Genomic DNA, 25,898 nt, shown 5'->3' with positions numbered 1-25,898 from the left:
ACTGCATCCAACATCCTGACCTCACTAACAAATACTTTTGTTGCTGAATGCAATCAAATCCTCACAGCAATGCTCCATCCTCCAGAATCTAGTAGAAAGTCTTCTTCTCTGGACAGTAGAGACAGTTACTCCAACAGAAGCAGGATCAACTCTTTTAATACCCTTGATTTCCGATGTAACAGTGAATGAGCAGGTGTCCCAATACTTTTGTCCATATAGCTGATGTATAAAACACATTGAAACCTGAGAAGTTGAGGCTTAATATGGATGAATGTCGAACCTCATAAATGAACACTCCATTACCAAAACCATCTCAAATTTATTCAGATTCATTCCTGCACACACACATACACACACACACACACACACACACGTACAGACATGACAATGAACCGTATACCCTTAACATCACACACTTTATATTGGACACATCTGCATCACAGACAGAACAGAACTAGACTGTTAATCACAAGAAGCAAACAGATGATGGCAGTACGTGACTTTCAAGCGGTCAGAGATGTTGTCCACTACTAATCCGAGATGCTAAAAGTGTGTATCCTCCTCAGGTTTAAGACGCCCCCTGGATGGCAGCGTTAGCGTTCAGGAAAGAGCTCTGCATCTACAGACTGCTGCAAGTTTAGCGACATGCTAAGTTCGACTAAAGCCAGTCTACTAACTGAGCCTGAAACCAGTGGAAACCCTCCTCCTCAGACCGCTCCCTCGACTCGGTGCTCTCAGGTGTGAGGCTTTATCCTCTGAACAGGTAGGATTTCAGCCTCGGTTAGCTGGACGCTCCTGGCTAAACATCGCTGTCCGTTGACCGTTGGTTCTTTGGTAAAGTGACCGGGTCGCTGTAGAGTCCAGCTGCCTTTAACTTGAGCAGATAGTCGCTTGGGTCCGTCCCGGTTTGGCCGCTTTCCCTAAACCACACACACCAATCCGCCATAACATTAGTACCTAAGATTGTGTAGGTCCCCCTGTGAGGTGGAACCTCCATGAGCATTAGCATTAGGGAGCCTTGGGCTCCCATGAACCAAGGTGGTCCTTCCTTGGAGCACTTTTGGTAGGTACTGACTGCCACTGTGGACCAGGAACACAGGAACACCACACATGACCTGCCTGATGTTCTGGAGATGTTCTGACCCAGTCATTGTCTAGAACATCACAGTTTGGTTCTTGTCAAAGTGTCTCAGATTCTTACGCTTGTCCATTTTTCTGCTTTAACGCCTTTATCAGGAAGGATGAAGATATATAGTCAATTTTTCTCTTCACCTGTCAGTGGTACTAATGTTGTGGCTGATTGGTGTACTTTATTATTGGACTTTTAATACATTAATATTTAATTCAAGTTCAAATAACAACAGGATGGATGTGTTTAGATTGTTAACCTTAAAAATATTGAAAAATAGTCAAAAATATGACAGTATTGTACATTTCACCAACGTTATAGATATTGGAATTTTTGGAATTGGAGTTTTTAGTAATTCCATAAAGACACAAACGGTAAAAGTGAGGTTTAGGGATTATATCATTATGATCTGTGTCACTGATTTTTGGTTTTCCTGGCAAAATATACCATTTATTAAAAAAACAATAACAGGCTTTAAATTGTTTCAATTGTCCACACCCTTGCAATGTGATTGGCTGAAACCCATTTTAGTAGTGTCAATATCTCCCAATAATGTACAGTAAGGGACACAGACTGTCATGGTTTCTAAAGATGACCCGCAGTCAAACCATCCCATCCTAAGCTGTTGTTTTGTAGGCCTCGCTGTGGAGGCGTGGTTGTGGACTACACTGTCAAAAACCATCCAGATCAAACACAGTACATGCAACAGACAAATGACCAGAACAGACCATGGTGTAGCTTAACAATTCACACAGATACAGATACATTCACTGGACGTCAGGCTAGATACGCTCTTCTTCGCAGTGACGCTAAACACCGCAGATTTAGCTTACCTAGAAAAACAGCAGGGCTAATAAAGTCATACTGCTCGAGCTGCTGGTGAGCTCCTCTCTCTCTACGCAGGAGGATCTATGTACATCTGTGCGGCTGGACCTGTGTGCTGTATAAACATCATATACATACAATGTGCTCCTCAGAAGGCAAATGTGTGTGTGTGTGTGTGTGTGTGTGTGTGTTGCGATGGGGTGTAAATGTGCACTGATATACTGCAGCTATTTTGGACTGTTAGATTCTTTCCAGAGTCTTGTTTGTTTTCCACTACAGTGTAAATTGCATCTCCAGACACTGTTTGCTGGTCCTGTGTGTTTTAACAGTAATTTGAAATGATGTAATTCCAAAATAATGATCGATGAAAATAATGAGATCAATGAAGCCCCCAACTGAAGCCCAAACTTCTGGAGAAGCCCAAACCCATCAGGAAGCCCTCAACTGAAGCCCAAAACCCCTCAATGAAGCCCTTAACCGAAGCCCAAAACCCCTCAATGAAGCCCTTAACTGAAGCCCAAAACCCCTCAATTAAGCCCTTAACTGAAGCCCAAACCCCTTATTGAAGCCCCCAACTGAAGCCCAAACCCCTCAATGAAGCCCCCAACTATAGGCCGAACCCATCAATGAAGCCCCCAACTGAAGCCCAAACCCCTCATTGAAGCCCCCAACTATAGGCCGAACCCATCAATGAAGCCCCCAACTGAAGCCCAAACCCCTCATTGAAGCCCCCAACTATGGCCCGAACCCCTCAATGAAGCACCCAACTGAAGCCCAACCCCCTCAATGAAGCACCCAACTGAAGCACAGACTTCTTAAGAAGCCCAAACCCACCAGGAAGCCCTCAATTGAAGCCCAAACTCATAAATGAAGCCCCCAACTGAAGGCCAAACCCCTCAATGAAGCCTTTAACTGAAGGCCAAACCCCTCTGTGAAACCCCCAGCTGAAGGCCAAACCCCTCTGTGAAGCCCCCAACTGAAGGCCAAACCCCTCTGTGAAGCCCCCAACTGAAGGCCAAACCCCTCTGTGAAGCCCCCAACTGAAGTTCAAACCCCTCAATGAAGCCCAAACTTCTAAAGAAGCCCAAACCCACCAGGAAGTCCTTACCTGAAGCCCAAACTCCCCAATGAAGCAGTCAACTTAAGCTTGATCCCACAATGATGCCATCAATTGAAGCTCAAACCCCACAGTGAAGTACTCAACTGAAGCTTGAACCCTCAATTAATCTCCCAATGAAACCATTCAGCTGAAGCGTAAACCCCCAGTGGAGTCCAGTGAAGACCAAACCCCCCAATTAAGCCCTTAACTAAAGCCCAAACCCCTTAATGAAGCCCTCAACTAAAGCCCAAAACCCCCAAAGAAGCCCAATGAAGCCCCTCATAACTATGAGAATGATTAATGAGTGATTATCTGTTTGCTGTTGCTGAATGGACAGCAGTGGTGAACACTGTGGTGATTCTGATGGACCAAAGCAGGATGAACTGCATGTAATGAAATCGAATCTAATGGCTGGCAGCTCCGCTGAAAATACCTTCATCAGCACCTACACTGCTGAGCAAAGTTTGGGGGAAATAAAGGATAAACATGACGAACATGACACAGTGTTGAAGCTAAATATACGCAAAGCATTAGCGCACAGCTTTATGCTAATGAACCCTTTGCTGTTCGGGGTGTCCCCAAAACCTCTGACAGGTAGTCTAGATCTCTATAAAGAACAGTGTCTCTCTTTAGTGTCCAGCATGGCTGCTTAAATGCATTAGTCTAGGGCATACAGTAGCTCCTCCCCCTGCAGCAGATTTTGACGTCCGGCTACAGGGACGTTCACCTCGCAGTCGTAGCGGGTCAGCTGGGGCAGGGGCACAGGGAGCGTCCGGCCTTCAGAAGGTCCAGCCAGCAACTGGGCTACCACATCTGAGTAAAAGAGAGACACAAAAAACACATATTAATATCTCTGTTTATGGACTAATATCTCCTATTCTAGTGTATAGGAGTGTTTATTGAGGGTGTTTATGGACTAATATCTCCTATTCTAGTGTATAGGAGTGTTTATTGAGGGGTTTATGGACTAATATCTCCTATTCTAGTGTATAGGAGTGTTTATTGAGGGGTTTATGGACTAATATCTCCTATTCTAGTGTATAGGAGTGTTTATTGAGGGTGTTTATGGACTAATATCTCCTATTCTAGTGTATAGGAGTGTTTATTGAGGTGATTATGGACTAATATCTTCTATTCTAGTGTATAGGAGTGTTTATTGAGGGGTTTATGGACTAATATCTCCTATTCTAGTGTATAGGAGTGTTTATTGAGGTGATTATGGACTAATATCTTCTATTCTAGTGTATAGGAGTGTTTATTGAGGGGTTTATGGACTAATATCTCCTATTCTAGTGTATAGGAGTGTTTATTGAGGGTGTTTATGGACTAATATCTCCTATTCTAGTGTATAGGAGTGTTTATTGAGGTGTGTATGGACTAATATCTCCTATTCTAGTGTATAGGAGTGTTTATTGAGGTGTGTATAGACTAATATCTCTATTCTAGTGTATAGGAGTGTTTATTGAGTGTTTATGGGCTAATATCTCCTATTCTAGTGTATAGGAGTGTTTATTGAGGTGTGTATAGACTAATATCTCTATTCTAGTGTATAGGAGTGTTTATTGAGGTGTGTATGGACTAATATCTCCTATTCTAGTGTATAGGAGTGTTTATTGAGGTGTGTATAGACTAATATCTCTATTCTAGTGTATATGAGTGTTTATTGAGGTGTTTATAGACTAATATCTCCTATTCTAGTGTATAGGAGTGTTTATTGAGTGTTTATGGGCTAATATCTCTTATTCTAGTGTATAGGAGTGTTTATTGAGGTTAGTACTATAACATTCTAGCTATTATACGTATTATACGTCTAGCGACAGAATAATTATGCAAAAAAAAAAAACAAGACACCCACCAGAGGGCAGCAGTAGTATGGTGACGGATTCTGGCATGGTGGCCTGTGGAACAGCCTGTGACCCTGTGGCCTCTGACCTCCTGACCTTTTTACTTGCTGCAGGTATGTCACTGACCACCTGTACAACAGAAACCCAGGAGAGAAACGCTGTCATTTACCAGTAGTTTAGGTGTGAAATATATGATGTATCTGAGGATGATGTCACAGAAATAAATAAACGCACACACACACACACACACACACACACACACACACATACATACGTACCAGCCCTACAGCCTGAGACAGAGATATGGTTTCTATTTTCCTCTTAAGCAGCTTCTGGCTTGGCTGACAAACACTAGGGAGAGAGAGGAAGGGGGAGAGTGGTTCAGCATTAATTGTATTAGAGTGATGGAAGGCGTTCATAATAATATGTCCAAATAATAAAAGGGGACTAGGTAAGGGTGGTAGCACTGGGAAACTGTTAATGGGATGTTCTAGAGCCGTCGCATAACAGTGGTGCCCCACGGGCCGGTGATGCTCCAATGGTTCGAAATATTTTCCTGTATTTTTACACTGAAGCATTTGGGTGGTTCTTTGAGCGGTTCTAGGGGAATATCCTGATCCGCAGAAGCTCTTGCTGAAGAGTGTACAGGCATGTCTCCAGGTCTTACCTGCTGGAGTTCTGGCGTGGCTGTGGTGGCGGAGGCGGCGCTAAGGGTCCAGAGTGTGTGTTGGTGCTGCAGATGTGTGTCTGGGCTGGATGTGCTGAATCTGTCTGGGCTGGTTTAGATGCTAGAACCGGGATGACACACCCAGACTGCGCTGGCGAGTGAACACGGAGCTGATAATCATCATCCATGGAGATGTAAGGAGCTAACATCTCTAGATCCAAATCCTCCACTGCCTGAGGAAGACAGAACCGTTCAGTGTGATATACTCGAGAGAATATGTATGTATGCTATATACATAGACAATATGGACAAAAGTATTCGGACACCTGCTCATTCATTCTAGATTTTGGAGGAGCACTGGATGTTGGATAATAATGATTATCACCCAAAAGCATTTGATGGAGCTCCACCATCATTCCACAGAGCATAGCTCTTCAACTGCTTCACAGCTCAATGCTTCTGGAGGGCTTTATACCCCTCTCCTAGCCCACGCCTGGCATTAGGCAGCATGGTACCGATAGGGTCAGCAGTGTTGATCTGCTCCAGAGAGTCCTATTCTATTGGCAAGCTGTGTGTGTGCATTTGCACGTCTGTGTGAGCAATGGGTGTAACTTAAAGTAGCTTAATGCATTCATTAGAAAGGGTGTCCACAAACATTTGGACATATAGTGAATATGTTTGAGTAATTATATATGAAGTACCTCTGTGTCCAGAAGGTTTTTTGGCTCCATCTCCATGGAGAAGAGTCCCTCTTCATCATCTACTTTACACTGGTAGCTGTGATCAGAGGTCAGCGGGCTAACAGGCTGGACACAAACAGAGATAAACACACACTGCTCACTTCATCCAAACACATCGAGACACGGCAAGAAGCTCATCTTTTCAAACCGCCGCTGAAACACCACCACTGGCTTCATCAGAATCTGTAAATGTCTTAATATCAGTCGCTGGTTCTAACCTGAGTGCCGCTGTTAGTGGCGCCCCCTGCAGTGCTGGAGGTGTTTGGCGGAGAGGATGATGGGAAGGAGAACTCCTCTAACTGGAGCTGGGCAGCGGTGCTGTCCGAATGGATTAGAGCGGCACAGGGAGGATCAGTGGGGGGGGACAGGGGTGAAAGGGGCAGTAGAACACTACTGGAGGGCAACATGACATCGTTGTAGAGGGGCACGTCTTTCAACACTGCAACCTCTGTGTCTGTAAAACATCGCACACACAGATTCAGTTCAGTCTAATCTGTAAGGCAGACAGACAGGCCGACAGACAGACAGGGAAGGATTCCCGAAAGCATCTTAACACAAAGGTGATTCGTTAATCATGGTCGAACGATCGTCACACAGAACACAAGAGGACTGATAGACAGATAGCTAGACAGACAGACAGACAGACAGATAGACAGATATATGTATAGGCAAATAGACAGACAACTAGATGTATAAACAGACAGATGTGAAGACAGACAGATAGATGTATAAACAAGCAGACAGACAGATGTATTGACATATAGTTAGACAGACAGATGAACTAATGTATAGGCAGACAGATAGACAGACAGACAGACAGACAGACAGACAGACAGATAGATAGATAGATAGATAGACAGATAGACAGACAGACAGATAGATAGATAGATAGATAGATAGATAGACAAAGACAGAAACTAGATGCATAGACAGATAGACAAACAGATAGCTATACAGACAGACAGACAGAAAGATGTACAGAAAGACAGACAGCTAAGTGTATAGACAGTTAGTTAGCGAGACAGACAGATGAACAAATATATAGATAGATAAACATAAGACAGGTGTATAGACATATAGATAGACAGACAGATGGATAGATGTATAGACAGGCAGGTGTGTAGACATAAAGATAGATAGACAGGATGACAGATACACATATAGACAGACAGACAGACAGACGGACAGATTAACCTCAGTTCAGTTTACCTGCGCTGCTGAAGTGCAGCTGATTTAGAACCTCTGGTTCCCCCTTCAGGTCATCATACAGAACTGCAGTCTGCTGCTCCCTCTCTCTCTCACTGCTCCCCTTCTCCTTCTCCTCTTTACTCTCTATTTTCTGAAAGCACTCCTGCCTTCCTCTCTCCTTCTCCTCCTCCTCCTCCTCCTCCACCTTTTCCTGCTTCACCACCGTGGAGCCGGACTGATGGAGAGAGAGGACAAGTTCAGGCTCTTCAACCCCGCTGGAACGAACAAAGGGATGCAGAGCTGAATCACCACACAAACACGCAAATTCACTGTATGCACAAACACACACACACACACACAGGTGCATGGTGGTACCTGAGGACGTGGTTGACGCAGACGACGCACTGTGGCTGGGAGTTCTTAGTGTTGTAAATAACCGTGGCCTGAGTCTCCACCCACACAAAGCCACCCGTCTTCACCAGCATGCGGTACTGTCCAGTACACGCCTGACCCTTCGCAAACACTTCACACACACACACACACACACACACTTTTTTAAAGGTTCTTCACACTCTGACCTCTAATCTCTTCTATGGCATGGCTTACAGAACCCTTTGAAGTACCCAGTATGTTTTGCTGTTTGTTTCCATCAATTTTCTGCGAGAATTACAAGCACTTCTTATACTGAGCTTTCTACACTATTTAGTGTGGAAGTGTGCGGTTTGGGACGGAGCCGTGTTTGGACCCAGTGCAGGTTTTTCTTAATATCTTTATTAATATTATTATGATTGATGCTCAGGGAATATTACTGACGCCTGCCAGTGAGCTTCCACACCATGTGGGAGACTAGGGTTCGATTCCTGGTCTAGGTGGCTATGCTGCGCTACACCAAAAGAGTCCTTGAGCAAGACTCCTAACACTACACTGTCCCACCTCTGTGATACGAGGAACCCTGTGAGTCGATGCCATAAATGTAAATATTACACTTCATTTAATAATATCAGACCCCACTTTGCATTAAAACAAGTATGTGTGTGTGTGTGTGTGTGTGTGTGTGTTCTTACAGCTGTGGTGTGTTTTGGTGAGACTGTCCGAGTCCAAAGCGTGGTAATATTCATACACGGATCGCTGAAGAAGGTCATTTGGGTCGTATCCTAACAACTCTGTGATCCTATGCATGCATGCACACACACACACACACACACACACACACACACACACACAGAAACAAACACAACACATTCAGATTACCTATACTTCCTGCACACTAGATGGCACTACAGCACCATTATAAGCTTATTTAGACAATCATTTTAATATCAGCAGGGTCCAATGGATAAGTGTTGCTAATAAAGTGGCCAGTGAGTGGACGCACAAGTTAGTAGGTGTTTCTAATAAAGTGGCCAGACCTGTCATCGCAGTATGTGAAGCGCATGTCGAGTGTGTGTCTGCTGAGGAAGGTTCTGGAGTCCATAGGGGCCTCGATGTTGGCCGGGTGAGGGATTGGGTCGCAGATTAACACCAGGTAGGACACTGACACACCCGTCTGGCCACACACTCCGGCCGGTGCTCGGATGTGTCCGCAGCAGTGCAGCACCTGAGAGCAGACGGGGAGAATGAGTTACACACTGGTCACTCCGGAAACAGGGGTGCTGGTTGCTGGCGTTGCAGGCACCTTCCATGTGGCAGATCTGATGTTGACATTGCGCCCCCTGCTGGTCAGGGTGCACTTCATCCGCAACAAAAAACGCCTCTCTGTGTGCGCCTCCTCCTTCACTTTCTTAGACGAAGCTGAGAGAGAGAGAGAGAGAGAGAGGTGTAAAGTGCTATACTAATACAATTCTATTAACATGTATACATGGTGTCCATAAGTATCCGGACAGCCTTCAGCTGCACTCATTGTGCACCCATTGCTGACATGCATATTCAGCTTGTACAACCTCCACAGAAGAGCCCAGACCAATAGATGGAGGGGGCAGCCATGAGCACGTGACCCTAAGGTCACCATGCTCAATGCAGAGCATGAGCTAGGGGGGGTATAAAGACCACACACACATTGCTCTTGTGGGGCTGAATGCAATCAAATCCTCCTCACAGCAATGTTCCAACATCTAATGTAAAACCTGCCCAGAAGAGTAGAGGCTGCCCCCCCCACACACACACACACACACCACCACCACCACCACTAAGATAATACTGAGGGAAGGAGCAGGCGTCCAAATACTTTTGTGCACAAAATCTACGGGCGACAGAGGACTGAGAGGTTAATGTGTGTGTGTGTGTGTGTGTGTGTGTGTGTGTGTGTGTGTGTGTGTATTACCTGTTCTGTGCACCAGCATCTCTCTGATCTCTTCATGGTCACATGGGTGCGTGAAATCAAACACACTCTGTCCTGACAGATCAATCTATCAGAGGGAGAGGGAGAGAGTGGGGGTGGGGCAGAGAGACAAATTAAGAGAGATGGGGGAGGTACAGAGCGCGAGAGAGAGCTGCTCTCACAGCGATGCCACTGAAACTGTCATTAGAGAAGGGAGAGCTAATGTGTGTGTGTGTGGTGTGTGTGTGTGTGTGCACACTAGGGTTGCACAATATATAGTTTGTGATACTGATATTGTATGCAAATGAGCTCTCCAACCAATCACAATATTGTTCTACTGGCTGCTGTTAGCATCCTGACCAAGCACACTTACAAACATTACATGTCCAAATGTTTGTGGACACCCCTTCTAATAAATGCATTCAGCTACGATAAGTCACAGCTATTGCTGATACCGATGTGCAAATGCACACTCACAGCTTGTCTAGCTCCTGTAGAGAAGAAGTACTGCCAATAGAATAGGACTCTCTGGAGCAGATCATCATTGATGAACCTATTGGCACCATGCTGTCTAATGCCAGGCGTGGGCTAGAGGGGTATAAAGCCCCCCAGCATTGAGCTGTGGAGCAGCATGTTGTAATGTAGGGGTTCTATGTAGTCTGGAAAAGGGTTATTTAACTTATAAGAATGGTGGAACCCGTTGTGGTGCCATACAGAACCATCCACAGTAATGGTTTTAACCCAGACCAGCAGCCAGAAGAAACGTATACTTTTCTCCACACCTTGCAGCACTATTGTGTGTGTGTGTGTGTGTGTGTGTGTGTGGGTGTGTGTGTGTGTGCGCATGCGCTCTCTCACTTGGGGAAGTCCAAGGCACCTGCTGACATTCTCCGTCACATAGACGACATCTCCATCATGAGACAGAACCATGAGGAACCCGTCCAGAGCCTTCAGACAGCATCCACTCCACCGGGAGTCCAACTCACACTCCTCACTGCCACCTACAGAGAGAGAGAGCGAGAGAGAGAGAGAGAGCTCAGGATTAAAATGAACTGATGCTAATATGCATGGTTCTAAACAGAGAACCCTTAAAGAACCCCCCCCCCCCCCAACTTTTTTTTAAAAGGTGTCCATTAGCCTGGTAGCCATGGACAGTCTGACCTGTGTGCAGTAGAGAGCGCAGCCGCAGGTAGCTGAGGGTCAGTCTGATGACCGAGGCTTTGTCCAGGTTGGAGGTGAGGCTGTGTGGAAGGGGCAGTTCTCGGGACAGTTCGTAAAACACCTCCGCCTCCTTCCCCCTGCGGCAGCGGGCTGCGTCCCGGGACCTCTCCTTCCTCCTCTCGGAGCTCACCCTGCGGGACGCCAAGCATAGAGACAGCTAAGGCACCACCTGAAACACCATATCAACTGCCATAGCAACCTTCCGAAATACCTTGCCAAAAAGATACCACAGCAACTATTTGAAACACCATGAAACTCCTTAGAAACATCGTAGCAACCACCTGGGACACCTTGGCAAGTACCTGAAATACTATACCAACCAACGTAGCAACCACCCTGCAACACCATAGCAACCCCCTGAAATGCCTTAGCAAATGCTCTAACAGCACCTGAGATACCACAGCAACTATTTGAAACACCATAGCAACCACCCAAGCAACCACCAAGAAACATCTTACAAACATCACAGCACCCACACATAGCAACCACCTGAAATGCAATGTCAACCACCTAAAGTACCATAGCAACCACCTGAAATACCATAGCATGTTCACCACAATGACCACCTAGCAACAGCCAAATCGACCGGAAACTAAATCAGGGTCGGGGGAGCCTTGCCGAACTGCAGTCTGGCTTTTTCTCGCTTCTAGCTTTTTAAGTTTGCAGCAAACTGCGTGAACACACACACACACACACACACACACACACCAGCATGCAAACAGATGTAAAAAGGCCTGAGGTAGTGATATACTGAGGAAATGGACCACAGAAAACAGCTGCAGTGTGTCCACTCCTCTTAATGGACTGTCTGTGTACTATCTGCAGAGGTGTGTGTGTGTGTGTGTGTGTGTGTGTGTGTGTGTGTGTTTGTGTTAAAATGTGTCACAATTGGCACCAATCATGAGGAAATACTGCCTGTAATCACAGAGCATGACAGACACATGACAGAGCTACAGAGAGAGGCTGGAGGTCATACACCTCTCTCGCCCTCTCTCTCTCCCTCTCTCTCTATTGACTGTGTCACTGGGCGAGTGATTCATTCACACAATTCTCCAAACGCTCAATCAATGGCGTACAATGGATAGATCCTGTTCTGAAATCGGATTGGCCGAGCCACGTCCTAAGCTGCTGTTAAACACTCAGCTCTATATTAATGCGCCAAGTTATTAATAATTGCTGAGCTGCTCCCAGAATCACCTGCTGTTAATGACTGGCGGCGAGAATTCACCTGGAATAACATAGCAACCACTTGAAATAGCAACCACCCTAACATCGTATTAGCTATAGCAACATTTAGCTCATGGGGCACCATGGCAACCACCTTAAATACCTTAGAAAAATGTTCTAGAATGCATCTAGGATAACACAGCAACCACCCTATCAACCACAGAGGAACACCTTAGCAACCCAATGGTGCACCTTGGCTACTACCTGAAATACCTTAGCAAATGTCCTGAAAATGATTTGGAACACCATAGCAACCACTTAGCAACCCCCTGAAATACCTTAGCAAATTCCCTGAAAACCACTTGGAACACCAAAGCAACCACTTAGCAACCACCTGAAATACCTTAGCAAATTCCCTGAAAACCACTTGGAACACCATAGCAACCACTTAGCAACCACCTGAAATACCTTAGCAAATTCCCTGAAACCCACTTTGGATATCACAGCAACCACTTAGTAAAATGACCACCTAGCAACAGCCAACTACATTATGCTGCATGTTAAAGGAATCCTCTTCTTTTTTGTCACATTTTGCAGCAAATCACACACACACACACACACACACACACACACACACACACACACACACACACACACAGAGAGAACCACTCGAGCTTGCAGTTGGCGTGGTTCTATATAGAACCGTTGTTTTTCAGTAAGGAGAACCCTTTCAGTGGATAATCCTTTAAATTAGTGTACTGTGATGTTCTAAGAGAGATCACTGGTGCACAGTGATGTCACATTAACCCCCTGAAGACATTTAGACAAAAATATATGTCTTATCTTTATAGATATTTTGGAGCTGTTTTCTGAACACACACACACACACACACACACACACACACACACTGCACGGGCTACTGGTCTGTGTATAGATTGCAGATGGAGAAGTATTTCCCTGGAGGAAACGCAACAGTGCAGAATACAGAGCAGCCTAATGACCTCAGGAGACTAAAGCCATTTCACACCCACCGTCCAATTTATCAGAAAGCCCTGCTCTGAACCGTCCACTCACTGGCCACTCCACAGCTCTAATATATAGGCACTGGCCACTTTATTAGAAATGCCCTACCACCTTCTGCTTTCACTCACTGGCCACTTTATTAGAAACGCCCTACCACCTTTCTGCTTCCACTCACTGGCCACTTTATTAGAAACACCCTACTACCTTGTGCTTCCACTCACTGGCCACTTTAATAGAAACACCCTACCACCTTCTGCTTCCACTCACTGGCCACTTTATTAGAAACACCCTACTACCTTGTGCTTCCACTCACTGGCCACTTTATTAGAAACACCCTACTACCTTGTGCTTCCACTCACTGGCCACTTTATTAGAAACGCCCTACCACCTTCTGCTTCCACTCACTGGCCACTTTATTAGAAACACCCTTCTACCTTGTGTTTCCACTCACTGGCCACTTTAATAGAAACACCCTACTACCTTCTACTTCCACTCTCTGGCCACTTTATTAGAAACACCCTACTACCTTCTACTTCCACTCACTGGCCACTTTATTAGAAACACCCTACTACCTTCTACTTCCACTCACTGGCCACTTTATTAGAAACACCCTACTACCTTCTACTTCCACTCACTGGCCACTTTATTAGAAACATCCCACTAACTTGTGCTTCCACTCACTGGCCACTTTATTAGAAACACCCTACTACCTTCTACTTCCACTCTCTGGCCACTTTATTAGAAACACCCTACTACCTTCTACTTCCACTCACTGGCCACTTTATTAGAAACACCCTACTACCTTCTACTTCCACTCTCTGGCCACTTTATTAGAAACACCCTACTACCTTGTGCTTCCACTGTCTGGCCACTTTATTAGGTCCAGCTTCATCAAACTGTAACTGTAGGTCTAGTAGGAGGTCATAACCCCTGTTGGCTGGTAGTGTCCAGTGGGGATTGTCTGCAGTAAATATGGCTAGGAGCTTTTCTGTGAGGCACTTTATGAATATTAGCTACATCATGTCAGCAAATACTGACAAATAAACATAGTCTATTTCATACAATAATGCCACCATTCACGTCTGGAGACGAACACAGGAGGCTCTAATAAAACAGGCTGGGCCTCATGAATGAGTTCACTCAGAACCGCTAATGTTGCTAACGGTCGAACAGAGCGAGCACAATGGCCACCAGTTCGGCCCGGTGTTGCTGCCGTCAGGGAGGTACTCAGGCATCTCGCGCCACACACAGGTCTTCTTCCACCTGCCTAAACACCACTTAAACAGGCCGAATAGTTTCTTAACTAATATGACGGTGAAGAGAGCTCGGCTAACGTCAGCGGTCACTCCAGCAGACGGGGAATGCTAACAACATGGCCATGGCGACAAGCGTGACCCTCAAACTAACACAGAGCGCTAACAAATAGCATGGCCAAGTCTCGTTTAACCTGTATCTCAGACCGAATACGTATTTGCTGATTTCCAGTTCTCCCACTATCTAGAACTCCCCCTTTTTACACAACGCTACCAGCCCTGCGGAAGGTGGAGGCTTACACAGTCCTCCTCCAAGGCATGTGAAAAAAAAGCTCCACCACATCTTCTCAAACTGCCGCTAACCCAACACCACTGGAGCTCAACATGCTTGCAGGAGAACGCTAACCGCTAATTCTGTTCCTCAGCTAACGGACACTTGTGATGGCTAGCACCTCCTATGTTGAGCGATGGGTGGAGATGGATGATGGACCATCCGATCCACCCGGACAGAAATAGGATAGTTATGCTTTCTTGGACTTAAGGTCACTGACGGATGGCTGGGGCATCACCGAGGATCTCCCAAGACTAATTAGCTCAATCGACCCGCAGGACCGGCTAGCTTCTTGTGGGTTGTGTTTTCTTTGAACTCAGATGTTTGCAAGGTCACATGATCACAGAAGAACACTGGAAATTTGTAGTAAGGAACAGATCTGTAGCTGCCGTCACGATCGGGCCTTTAAATCAGCCTGGGGGTTCTAGCTTTCCTAGGTTTTTTGTTTTACCACTGTAGGAAGGATGGAATTTAAGTTTTACTGCCTAGTAAACAGTACAGGACGTCCTCCAAAGCATCTATTTTATGGAAACTGGGGAAGTGGTTAATATGGAAGTGCACACTAAGAGGCTACATATGGCGAATAGCAGCGGTCAGAAACCCAAATACACGGCAACATCTGGCTGGAAAATGCTGTAGGCTTATCAGAGTGCCACTGAGTTTGGTGGAAAATCATGCCTACGGTCATAAGGGAGCAGTTTGGTGGGAAAATCAATTGAGCGTGATTGATCTCTGATCCCAGATTCAATCAACCAGTTAATACATGTTTGGTTTCTGATGTGAGCTTCTTTAGTGTAACACAGCAGATGCTAGGCTAATGCTGGACCTAGACCTCTGTAAACTCGGCCTCCAAAATCGCAATTTGTTAACACAGTTCTGATGAAGATCTGGAGTCTAGGAGTGTGAGCCCAGGTCCACATCCCGGACGAGCCCCCATTTCTGTTACGTCCTGGTCTAGGGTCAGGTCGTAACACAATTTTGGCTCCTACCTCGTACCTGAGGCTCCTGGTGTTGTGCCTCAGGTGGATCAAGTTTTAGACTGTGCTGAGCCTGGAGCTGCGTAGGGGTCGGACGTGGGTTAGACATAGACCCTCATGTAGAGGTACGGTTAAAGGAGCTGGAGATTAAAGGCAGGAATACCATTCACAACATATTCTGAGAGATGGGCTGAGAGAGACGCGTTATTGACGGATACCAAGCATGTCTTGGCTGATGGACTGAATCTGGGCTCTGAGGTCAATCATGATACTTAGATTTTTCACTAAACCGCTCCTTTAACATTCATGATTGGTAAATATGTAAGGACAGACCCCCCCCCCCCCCCCTCTCCTGAAACCCCAAACTGCACCCTTGGTAATAACATCATCCTTCTCTCCTCCTCCGAGTTAAACTCTAGAGCTGGAAGCCTCCGAAAGAGAAACACATCCAATCCCTCTCATTCGTCTCATTATCCAGCAGTTTGTCGTTCATAGCCGGGAGCGCCGGAGCGTCTGCAGAACGTGATTAGGGTTTTATGGTCTTTCTATCTGAGCTGGAGCACACCGAGTGCTCAGCTCCAACACTGCTGCCGTTTACACCCCTGTCAGAAGTTCGGGGGAACTTCATACTGGTTACTATGATCATTTTGAGCAGTTGCAGACAGACAGTAAATTCATACTGGCTATTACTATTATTATTATATTTTTGCAGTTGCAGATAAACAATAAATTCACAGTGGTTATGATTATAATAATAATTGTAATGATGATCATGTTTATAATTATTGTTTTTTTTAGCCATTGCAATAATACATTAATACTGGTTATGATTATAATTGTTATATTGTTAGCAGTTGCAGATAAATAATAAATGAATACTGGTTATGATTATTAGACAATACACAATAACATCATACTGATTATAATAATAATAATAATATTAATAACAATAATAAAAATAATTGTTATTATTATATTTTTAGCAGTTGCAGACTGCTAAAATTCATAGTGGTGATTATTATTGTAACATTATTTTTGTTTTAGCAGTTACAGATAAACAATAAATTCATACAGATTATGATTCTAATGATTATTTATTGTTTGTTTAGCAGTTGCAGATAACCATACTGGTTCATGATTCATACTGGTCATGATTATTACTATAATTATTATTATTACATTGTTAGCTGTTGCAGATTAACAATAATTTTATACTGGTTATGATGATGATGATGATGATGATGATGATTATTATTATTATATTAGCTATATTAGATTATGTTAGCCATTGCAGATAAACAATAACTTCATACTGGTTATAAATATTATTAGCAGTTGCTGAGTGTGTGATAATGTTTTTCAGAATCATCAGATCAGAATCAGACTTTTTTGGCCAAGTATGCTTACACATACAAGGAATTTGTTTTTGGTTACAGTAGCTCACAGTGCACGATAACTGACATTACAGAAGTAACAAACACACCCATCCTATACACACACACACACACACACACACACACATTGACTTACACGCACAGACACACCTGTAAACTTAACATGTGCAGAGTTGTATATTTAAGGTAAAGTGCTGAGTGCAGCAGTAAGGAACAGTGCAGTCTGGATTAAATAGATATAAATATGGAGAACAGAGGAGTCACTGGTTGAGACGGTGGTACAGATTGTTCTGAGACACTATCAGATAAATAAAAGTGCAGTACAGAGAAAGGAGAGGAAGAGTGAGAGAACATCTGGATAGGATGTATGTATGTAATAGGCTGTATTCAGAATGTAGTGTTGTAATGTTCAGCTGTTCATGAGTGTGATGGCGTGTGGGAAGAAGCTTTAGGCATGCAGTTAGCCCCATGCTAATTGGTGGAGTACAAGCTTCCATTACTAAGCAAGTCTGATTTTTTGCCGAACTATCGCTTTAATCCCCGAGCAGGAGCAGTGTGGAAGTGAGGTCATGCGGGAACGCTGCAGGGTGAACGAGGACACTGGGAAAAAAAAAGACTTCCCAGCACTCTGGGTGAGGCCTGTTCCCCCTGCCGCTCCAACCTCTTATAAAAACTCAGCTCAGACACGACTGGAGCGGAGCTAACACCCCACTTCACTTCACACAGAGACGCCAGTGTGCAGTTACCACCACGGTTACACCACGCCATCCGTATCCATGGATACGACATCACTGCCAAAACTCATAATTCATCTTCAGGTGAGGATCATTATGCAGCTGTCCAAAAAGTGGACAGCTCCAGAGTAAAGACTCTCAGTCCAAACACAGACACAACACACACACACACACACACACACACACACATTTACTTTTCCTACGTGTCTTTCAATGTGTGTGTTTTGTGTTCGTACATTAAAAAAAAAAACAAGAGAAGCAGCGTATTATAGCACGCACACACACACACACACTCACATATATATATGTGTGTGTGTGTGTGTGTGTGTGTGTGTGTGTGACATGTCATGCATGTTTACATAATTCAACACAAACTACCCTACCCATAATCCTCTCTTGGTCCTGCTCCATCCCTGGCCCAGTCTGTTGGGGACTGTGTGGAGCAGAATGTCTCTAAGCACTTTAGAACAGAAGACATCACAACAGAGAACCCCTCGCTCTCTAACACACACACACACACACACCAGACTGATACCTCTCTCACACACACAGCAGGGGGGAAACGATCCCGCAGACGGAACGCCAACGAGTCCAGCAGCAGGGGGTGGGGTGGGGGGCATTAAAGGCAATGTCTCATCAGTGATGCTCCACAGAGTGGGTAAAAGGACGCTGTCAGTGGGCCATGAAATAGAACTAATACAGTGCAGGGGGTGGGCTCTGAGGAACACACACACCACACACACAGGCCTGGGGCAGGTGGGAGTGGGGTGATCATGTGACACTGGTGCTTAGTCTGTGTGTTTGTGCCAGAAGTGTGTAAATTACATAACAAGCATGTACACACACGTGTTCGTGCGTGCACACACAGACACACACACACACACACACACACACACACACACACACACACACACACACACACACACTTTAAACCAGTTTAGTTCTCTTCAGGGTGCAAAATAACAGGACATTGGTATGGTGAGGGGAAAAAAGAAAGACAGAAGCACAAAAGAGGCAGACGGACAGACAGACAGACAGGCAGACAGACATACTCATCTATACTCATACTCAGTACCCAAACCCCATCCATCCCAATACCCTACCACACTCATATACTGTGGTACATATACAAATGCCCGCCTGCCCAATACTCAACCCTCTCCATGTCCATCCAGTATTAATCTCTCGTCTTTACCAATCCCCACTAATTATTAATAATTTGCGAGACATTAAAATCATTTGAAATAATCCAGTGGAAACAGCTCACATCTTACAGTCAACTGCAATTTTCAGCACTGTGTCATTTTATGATGCACATTTTAATTTGGACTTTCTTGACCTTTGCGGTGACCATTTACCAGTCCCACCATCACTCCCCAACCTGAATATTCGACCTCTACAGCTAAGGAATGAAGGTCATTAGGACTCAATATTCTGTCCAGGCTTCAGGGGCACTCAATAGAGCGCAGGCCTTCAGCCCCTCTCAGAAGAAGAGCCAATATACAATATGTCCATCATCGCCTCGGTCGGCTCCGGCCTCCAGCCTTGATTAACTATACATGAGGCAAAAGAGCACTCTCACAGAGCGCTGAATATTTCAACAAGGAAAACACACACACACACACACACACACACTCACACACCTGTATTATAATAGAAGCTATTCTTCACAACACTAGCATACATCATTGTTCATTCATGGCTAATAAACAGCCTGGATCAGTCCAGCTAACAACAGCTGCTTCAGAACCGACAATAAAGGAGTGATCTGTGTGTTGTGTGTCGAGGAGAAGGGACTGGTGTGGTTTAGGTTCGCTGTTAAACGTGTTCGTCCATATCTGAACTCTTATATTGCTTATTTGAACGGCTAATAAACATGAAAATTAGCCATTCTGGCTAACACTGGCTAATTTAGCATGGAAACTGAAGTGTGTTAGACTCTATTCCTCTCTAATGATCCAGAGTGAGAGGAGTGATCTGCAGCAAAGCACTCCAGAGTGAGAGGAGTGATCTACAGTAAAGCACTCCAGAGTGAGAGGAGTGATCTACAGTAAAGCACTCCAGAGTGAGAGGAGTGATCTACAGTAAAGCACTCTAGAGTGAGAGGAGTGATCTGCAGTAAAGCACTCCAGAGTGAGAGGAGTGATCTACAGTAAAGCACTCCAGAGTGAGAGGAGTGATCTGCAGTAAAGCACTCCAGAGTGAGAGGAGTGATCTGCAGTAAAGCACTCTAGAGTGAGAGGAGTGATCTGCAGTAAAGCACTCCAGAGTGAGAGGAGTGATCTGCAGTAAAGCACTCCAGAGTGAGAGGAGTGATCTACAGTAAAGAACTCCAGGAGCTGAACCAACCCGACAGAATCAACATAAACACAGGACAGGAATTAGGCATCGCCATGACTACAACACAGATACAGCCCATAATTCATTTCCAAATATCCAAACCCACCAGTGCAGCTACACGAGTCTTCTGAGTTTTATATGGAATGATGATGATGATGATGATGAAGGTTAAATAGTGAATAGAGAATCTGAACTAATGCAGTTTTCTTTAGGGACTACTTTCTGTAGCCGCACTACACCCTGCAGCATGTATCCCTCCACCATTTTAATAATATGCAGGTTCTAGAGTAGGTTCTAGAGCCGATCTCCTCTCAGAACAGTGTAGAACAGTGTCTCAGGCATCAGGCAGCGTCTTCATCACCATTTTATTTTATTTAATGGGCTGATTTCCAATACCTACAGTAAATGGACAGTAGTATTCGGACATCTGTTCATTACAATAACATAAAAAAGAATTGATCCTGCTTCTGTTGGAGTAACTCTCTCTATTGTCCAACGAGGGCTTTCTACTAGATTCTGGACGAGGAGAATTGCTGTGAGGATTTGGTTGTATTCAGCAACAAGAGCATTAGTAAGGTCAGGATGTTGGATGATGATCACCCCACCTCATCATCCTAATCAAAAGTACTGGATGGAGCTCCACCACCATCATTCCAGAGAACAGCTCTTCATTTAATTACTCCGAAAAATCAACGGAATCAGATCTCAGTGTGAAGGCAGCCGGGTTAACGGCCCCTAAATAAATAAAAGGTGTCATTTTTACTGTGATAATATCTAGGAAGTAAACCTTCATGCCTCCACACACTAAAGCCTCATTAGAAAAGCTGAGGCTCCTCTCTGGGGTGACCTTGAGCTATTTCTGGCCAAAGGTCTCGTGTGTGATTAAACCGGCCTTCTGTACGGCCACCTCGTCTCTCAGTGTTCCCACGCGACCTTTTATTATCCAGGATCACCCGCCGTGGTCGGTTTTCTCTGAAGGCTTTTAGCTGGTTAACCTTCTCCAGCGTCCCCTCACACTCTTGCTAATGACAGCGCCACTGATACGACAGCAGAGATCAGGGCGCTACGGAGGGCGTCAGCTGATGCCATGCTGCCACACTGTCACTGAGAGGGGCGCACACACACACTCTGATCTAATTATCTCACGCACAACCAACACACTGCTTGGGCTCATTCAGCTGGCTTTTATAGGGTTGAAAGCTGTAAAACTAGTTATTTATTTGTTTAATTAGGGACTGATTAGATGAACTGGGTGTTGCACAGGAACTGGGAGTACTGGCCGTCTTCCAGGAGACAGTGGGAATGGTTAGGCTGCCATGCAACCACACAATGGGCTGTAAATTTGTATTTATTCTAATGTAAACAAATCAGCTCTTACAGAGGGACCTTTGGACCAGTACTCCTCCCCTTGTGTGGGAAGGGAAATGCGCCATCACCAGCTTGGCCAACACTACAGTCTTCTAGTGTGTGTTGGGTTAAAGAAGTACTAAAGAAACTGTACTATAGTGAAAGTATGGTACTGTATCTCAATCTAACTCAATTACAGAGCTGAAACTGTACTATAGTGAAAGTATGGTACTGTATCCCAATCTAACTCAATTAAAAGAGCTGAAACTGTACTATAGTGAAAGTATGGTACTGTACCCCAATCTAACTCAATTAAAGAGCTGAAACTGTACTATAGTGAAAGTATGGTACTGTACCCCAATCTAACTCAATTAAAGAGCTGAAACTGTACTATAGTGAAAGTATGGTACTGTATCCCAATCTAACTCAATTAAAGAGCTGAAACTGTACTATAGTGAAAGTATGGTACCGTATCTCAATCTAACTCAATTAAAGAGCTGAAACTGTACTATAGTGAAAGTATGGTACTGTACCCCAATCTAACTCAATTAAAAGAGCTGGAACTGTACTATAGTGAAAGTATGGTACTGTATCTCAATCTAACTCAATTAAAGAGCTGAAACTGTACTATAGTGAAAGTATGGTACTGTACCCCAATCTAACTCAATTAAAAGCAGAAACTATACTATAGTGAAAGTATGGTACTGTATCTCAATCTAACTCAATTAAAGAGCTGAAACTGTACTATAGTGAAAGTATGGTACTGTACCCCAATCTAACTCAATTAAAGAGCTGAAACTGTACTATAGTGAAAGTATGGTACCGTATCTCAATCTAACTCAATTAAAGAGCTGAAACTGTACTATAGTGAAAGTATGGTACTGTACCCCAATCTAACTCAATTAAAAGAGCTGGAACTGTACTATAGTGAAAGTATGGTACTGTATCTCAATCTAACTCAATTACAGAGCTGAAACTGTACTATAGTGAAAGTATGGTACTGTACCCCAATCTAACTCAATTAAAGAGCTGAAACTGTACTATAGTGAAAGTATGGTACTGTATCTCAATCTAACTCAATTAAAGAGCTGAAACTGTACTATAGTGAAAGTATGGTACTGTATCCTAATCTAACTCAATTAAAAGAGCTGAAACTGTACTATAGTGAAAGTATGGTACTGTACCCCAATCTAACTCAATTAAAAGCAGAAACTGTACTATAGTGAAAGTATGGTACTGTATCTCAATCTAACTCAATTAAAGAGCTGAAACTGTACTATAGTGAAAGTATGGTACTGTATCCTAATCTAACTCAATTAAAGAGCAGAGAAATGTACAATTTAGTTCAATTTAAAAATGAAGAAAGCTTCAACAGGTAGAGATCAGTGTGAAAATGTCTGTCTGAGGGTCTCAGTGCTGTAACTCCAACACTTCAGCTCACAGAGCAAAACCTCCAATTAACACTCTCCACACGTGTGGACCTGGACGGATACGAACACTAGAGGTGTTAAAGGGGCACAGTCAGTGGTGGTGATTGGAACCAAAGGTCACCATGACTACAACACAATTATAGCCCTATCCAATGTATCCCTGTCCAAACCCACCACTGAACCTACACACACCTTCTGACTTTTCTCTGGAATGGCAGTGATGGGAAATAGTGGAGAATGTTCTTTGGGGACTATTTTTTTGCCGTGCAACTGCTTGCATGTATCCCTCCACCGTAAAACAGGTGCAAGACCCAGGATCTTCTCAGAACTCTGGTAGAACAGGGTCTCAGGCATCATTGTGGCTAGGCTTAATCCCAGACCAGGCTGTTTTTTCCAGACCCAGATCAAACAGGGTTGTGGGTTTGATACCCGGGCTCGGCAAACTGCCACTGTTGGGCCCTTGAGCAAGGCCCCCGGGCGCTGGAGTTGGCTGCCCACTGCTCTGGGTGTGTGTGCGCTTACTGCCCCTAGTTCACTACTGTGTGTGTGCAGAGGCCTGCACCTTTACCTTAAGGTAGAAAGCCCAGTCTACACTGGGCTTCAGCCATATCCAGGAAACCAACCTAATGGGCTGGTTTCCCAGGAAGGGATTAAGCCTAGTTCTAGACTAAAGTGTACTGTCATTGGGGAATTACCATTCAGGATCCTCTGTAGTCCAGGACTAGCCTTAATCCCTGTCTGGGAAACCGTCCATAAGGGTGCTTTCACACCTACCCTGTCTGGTCTGGACTTTGAGAGTTTTCAGTTGGGTCGAACCAAAATAGTAGGTGTGAAAGTTCTCGTGAACCATGGATGGTTTGGACTTTTGGAGGAAAAAGAACCAGAAAAGCAGCAACAGGCAGCGGAGGAACTCGTAGGATCACTGGCCATCTTTTACTGGGATATAGTACAGATTAGTGTAGTGTAGTGTGCTATAGCAGCACTGGCTATATGTGACTGGTCAGAACTGGTCAGGTCACGGCTTTGATCTCCAGGCTGTAGAGACACTACACACTGTGAGCATGCAGGACGTATCCTAGTGTAGTGCAGTACAGTGGAGAATAATACAGCGGAGTGTAGATCTGCCTAGTAATACACTAAACGGACAAAAGTATTGGGACACCTGTTCATCCATTGTTTTAAAAAGAGCTTCTCCTGCTTTTGTTGGAATAACTGTCTCTACTGTCCAGGGAAAACCTTTTTGTAGGAGCATTGCTGTGAGGATTTGATTGCATTCAGTGACAGGAGCATGCTGGTGCTGCTGGTATTAATGCCATAACATTAGCAAGAAAGCAGTGAATCCCGCCAAACTGACGTGTCACGCCAGCATCAGCTGCACGTCTTTTTACAAACCAATCAGAGTCAAGAATAGGAAGATTCAGCCCATGTTGGTGCATCACGAGTTCAGTACTATAGTAATACAGTGCATTTAGTACTACGGCCTGATTTCCCAGACCTAGATTAAGACTAACCCTGGAATAAGAGATGCCTCACAATCTAGCACTGGTACATCAGCCATAACATTAAAACCACCAGCCTAATATTGGGTGTAGGCGCCCTCACGCCACCAATACAGCCCTGACCTGTTGAGGCAGGGACTCCACCAGGTGTCCTGTGGTATCTGGAACACCAAGACTAACGTTAGAGGTCCTGTCAGTTGTGAGGTGGAACCTCCATGAGCGCCAACGAATCTTGGGCACCCATGACCCAAGATTGGTCTTCCTTGGAGCTCTTTTGGTATATACTGACCACTGCATACCGGAACGTGGAACACCCCACCAGTTACCCAGTCGTTATCTAGAACATTATCTTGTCGGAGTGTCTCAGGTTCTTACGCTTCAGCACCTCCATCACCTTCAAGACCTGACTGTTCTTCACTCACTGCCTAAAATCCCACTGACAGGTGATACCGGAACCGGACCACCAGCGTTCTTCACCTCGCCTGGTTTTAATGTTCTGGCTGATCAGTGTGTAAATGCTGATGCTGTAGGTTCTGCAGGTCCGGTCCAGTCGGTGCACTTAGCTGTGGTGTTTGAATCTCAAACCTGTGGAAGAAACGTACCGAGTCATTTGATTCATTTACCTTTTCTTCCCAGGTGTGGCTCCTGACGTCATGGTCAGATCACCGTCCACCGCCGCTCGCGACGATTAATCAACTCGAGTCCGTGCAGTAAACAAACACACCGGCACGGCCACAGCTCTGCTGCTCCGCGAGCTTCTCGCTCACTCACTTACACACACACACACACACACACACACACACACACCGAGAGTGCAGCGGGAGCGCGCAGGACAGTCACGTGCCCGCAGTGGGAGCGCGCGAGGAGCTCCGGGCAGTCCTGAATCCTCGTGAGCTCGTGCAGTCAGCGTTTAGCGGCGCGCGAACGACCGACAACGTCGTAAAAATAAAGTAAACCTGGCCACGGTCCAGGTCTCTCTGGAATGACGGTGGTGCTCCATCCAGTACTTTGGGGGATCATTCAACATCCCGACCTCACTAACGAATGCTCCTGTCACTGAATGCAATCAAATCCTCACAGCAATGCTCCTCCAAAAAGGTTTTCCCTGGACAGTAGAGACAGTTATTCCAACAAAAGCAGGAGAAGCTCTTTTTAAAACAATGGATGAACAGGTGTCCCAATACTTTTGTCCGTTTAGTGTATTACTAGGCAGATCTACACTCCGCTGTATTATTCTCCACTGTACTGCACTACACTAGGATACGTCCTGCATGCTCACAGTGTGTAGTGTCTCTACAGCCTGGAGATCAAAGCCGTGACCTGACCAGTTCTGACCAGTCACATATAGCCAGTGCTGCTTCTGACTTTATCA

The 25,898-nt window shown here is 44.9% G+C and overlaps 1 protein-coding gene across 1 annotated transcript; it reads right to left on the bottom strand.

The window, feature by feature from the left end:
• Positions 1-2,643: 2,643 nt before the first annotated feature.
• hif1aa (hypoxia inducible factor 1 subunit alpha a) lies at positions 2,644-25,311 on the bottom strand. Its single transcript, XM_072677277.1, has 15 exons — positions 25,150-25,311; positions 10,971-11,161; positions 10,668-10,810; positions 9,813-9,897; positions 9,168-9,283; positions 8,902-9,089; positions 8,557-8,663; positions 7,868-8,015; positions 7,514-7,767; positions 6,523-6,758; positions 6,266-6,370; positions 5,565-5,797; positions 5,176-5,248; positions 4,909-5,026; positions 2,644-3,866 (listed from the first exon to the last, which is right to left on the bottom strand). The coding sequence occupies exons 1-15, from the start codon at positions 25,179-25,181 to the stop codon at positions 3,712-3,714; spliced, it is 2,184 nt and encodes a 727-aa protein (XP_072533378.1). The 5' UTR covers positions 25,182-25,311; the 3' UTR covers positions 2,644-3,711.
• Between the last annotated feature and the right edge of the window lie 587 nt (positions 25,312-25,898).

This window comes from Salminus brasiliensis, chromosome 4 (genome assembly GCF_030463535.1).
Source record: "Salminus brasiliensis chromosome 4, fSalBra1.hap2, whole genome shotgun sequence".
In the NCBI taxonomy this organism is placed as follows: Eukaryota; Metazoa; Chordata; class Actinopteri; order Characiformes; family Bryconidae; genus Salminus; species Salminus brasiliensis.
The sequence above is the reverse complement of the archived record's forward strand: the minus strand, read 5'-3'. Positions and strand labels throughout refer to the sequence as shown.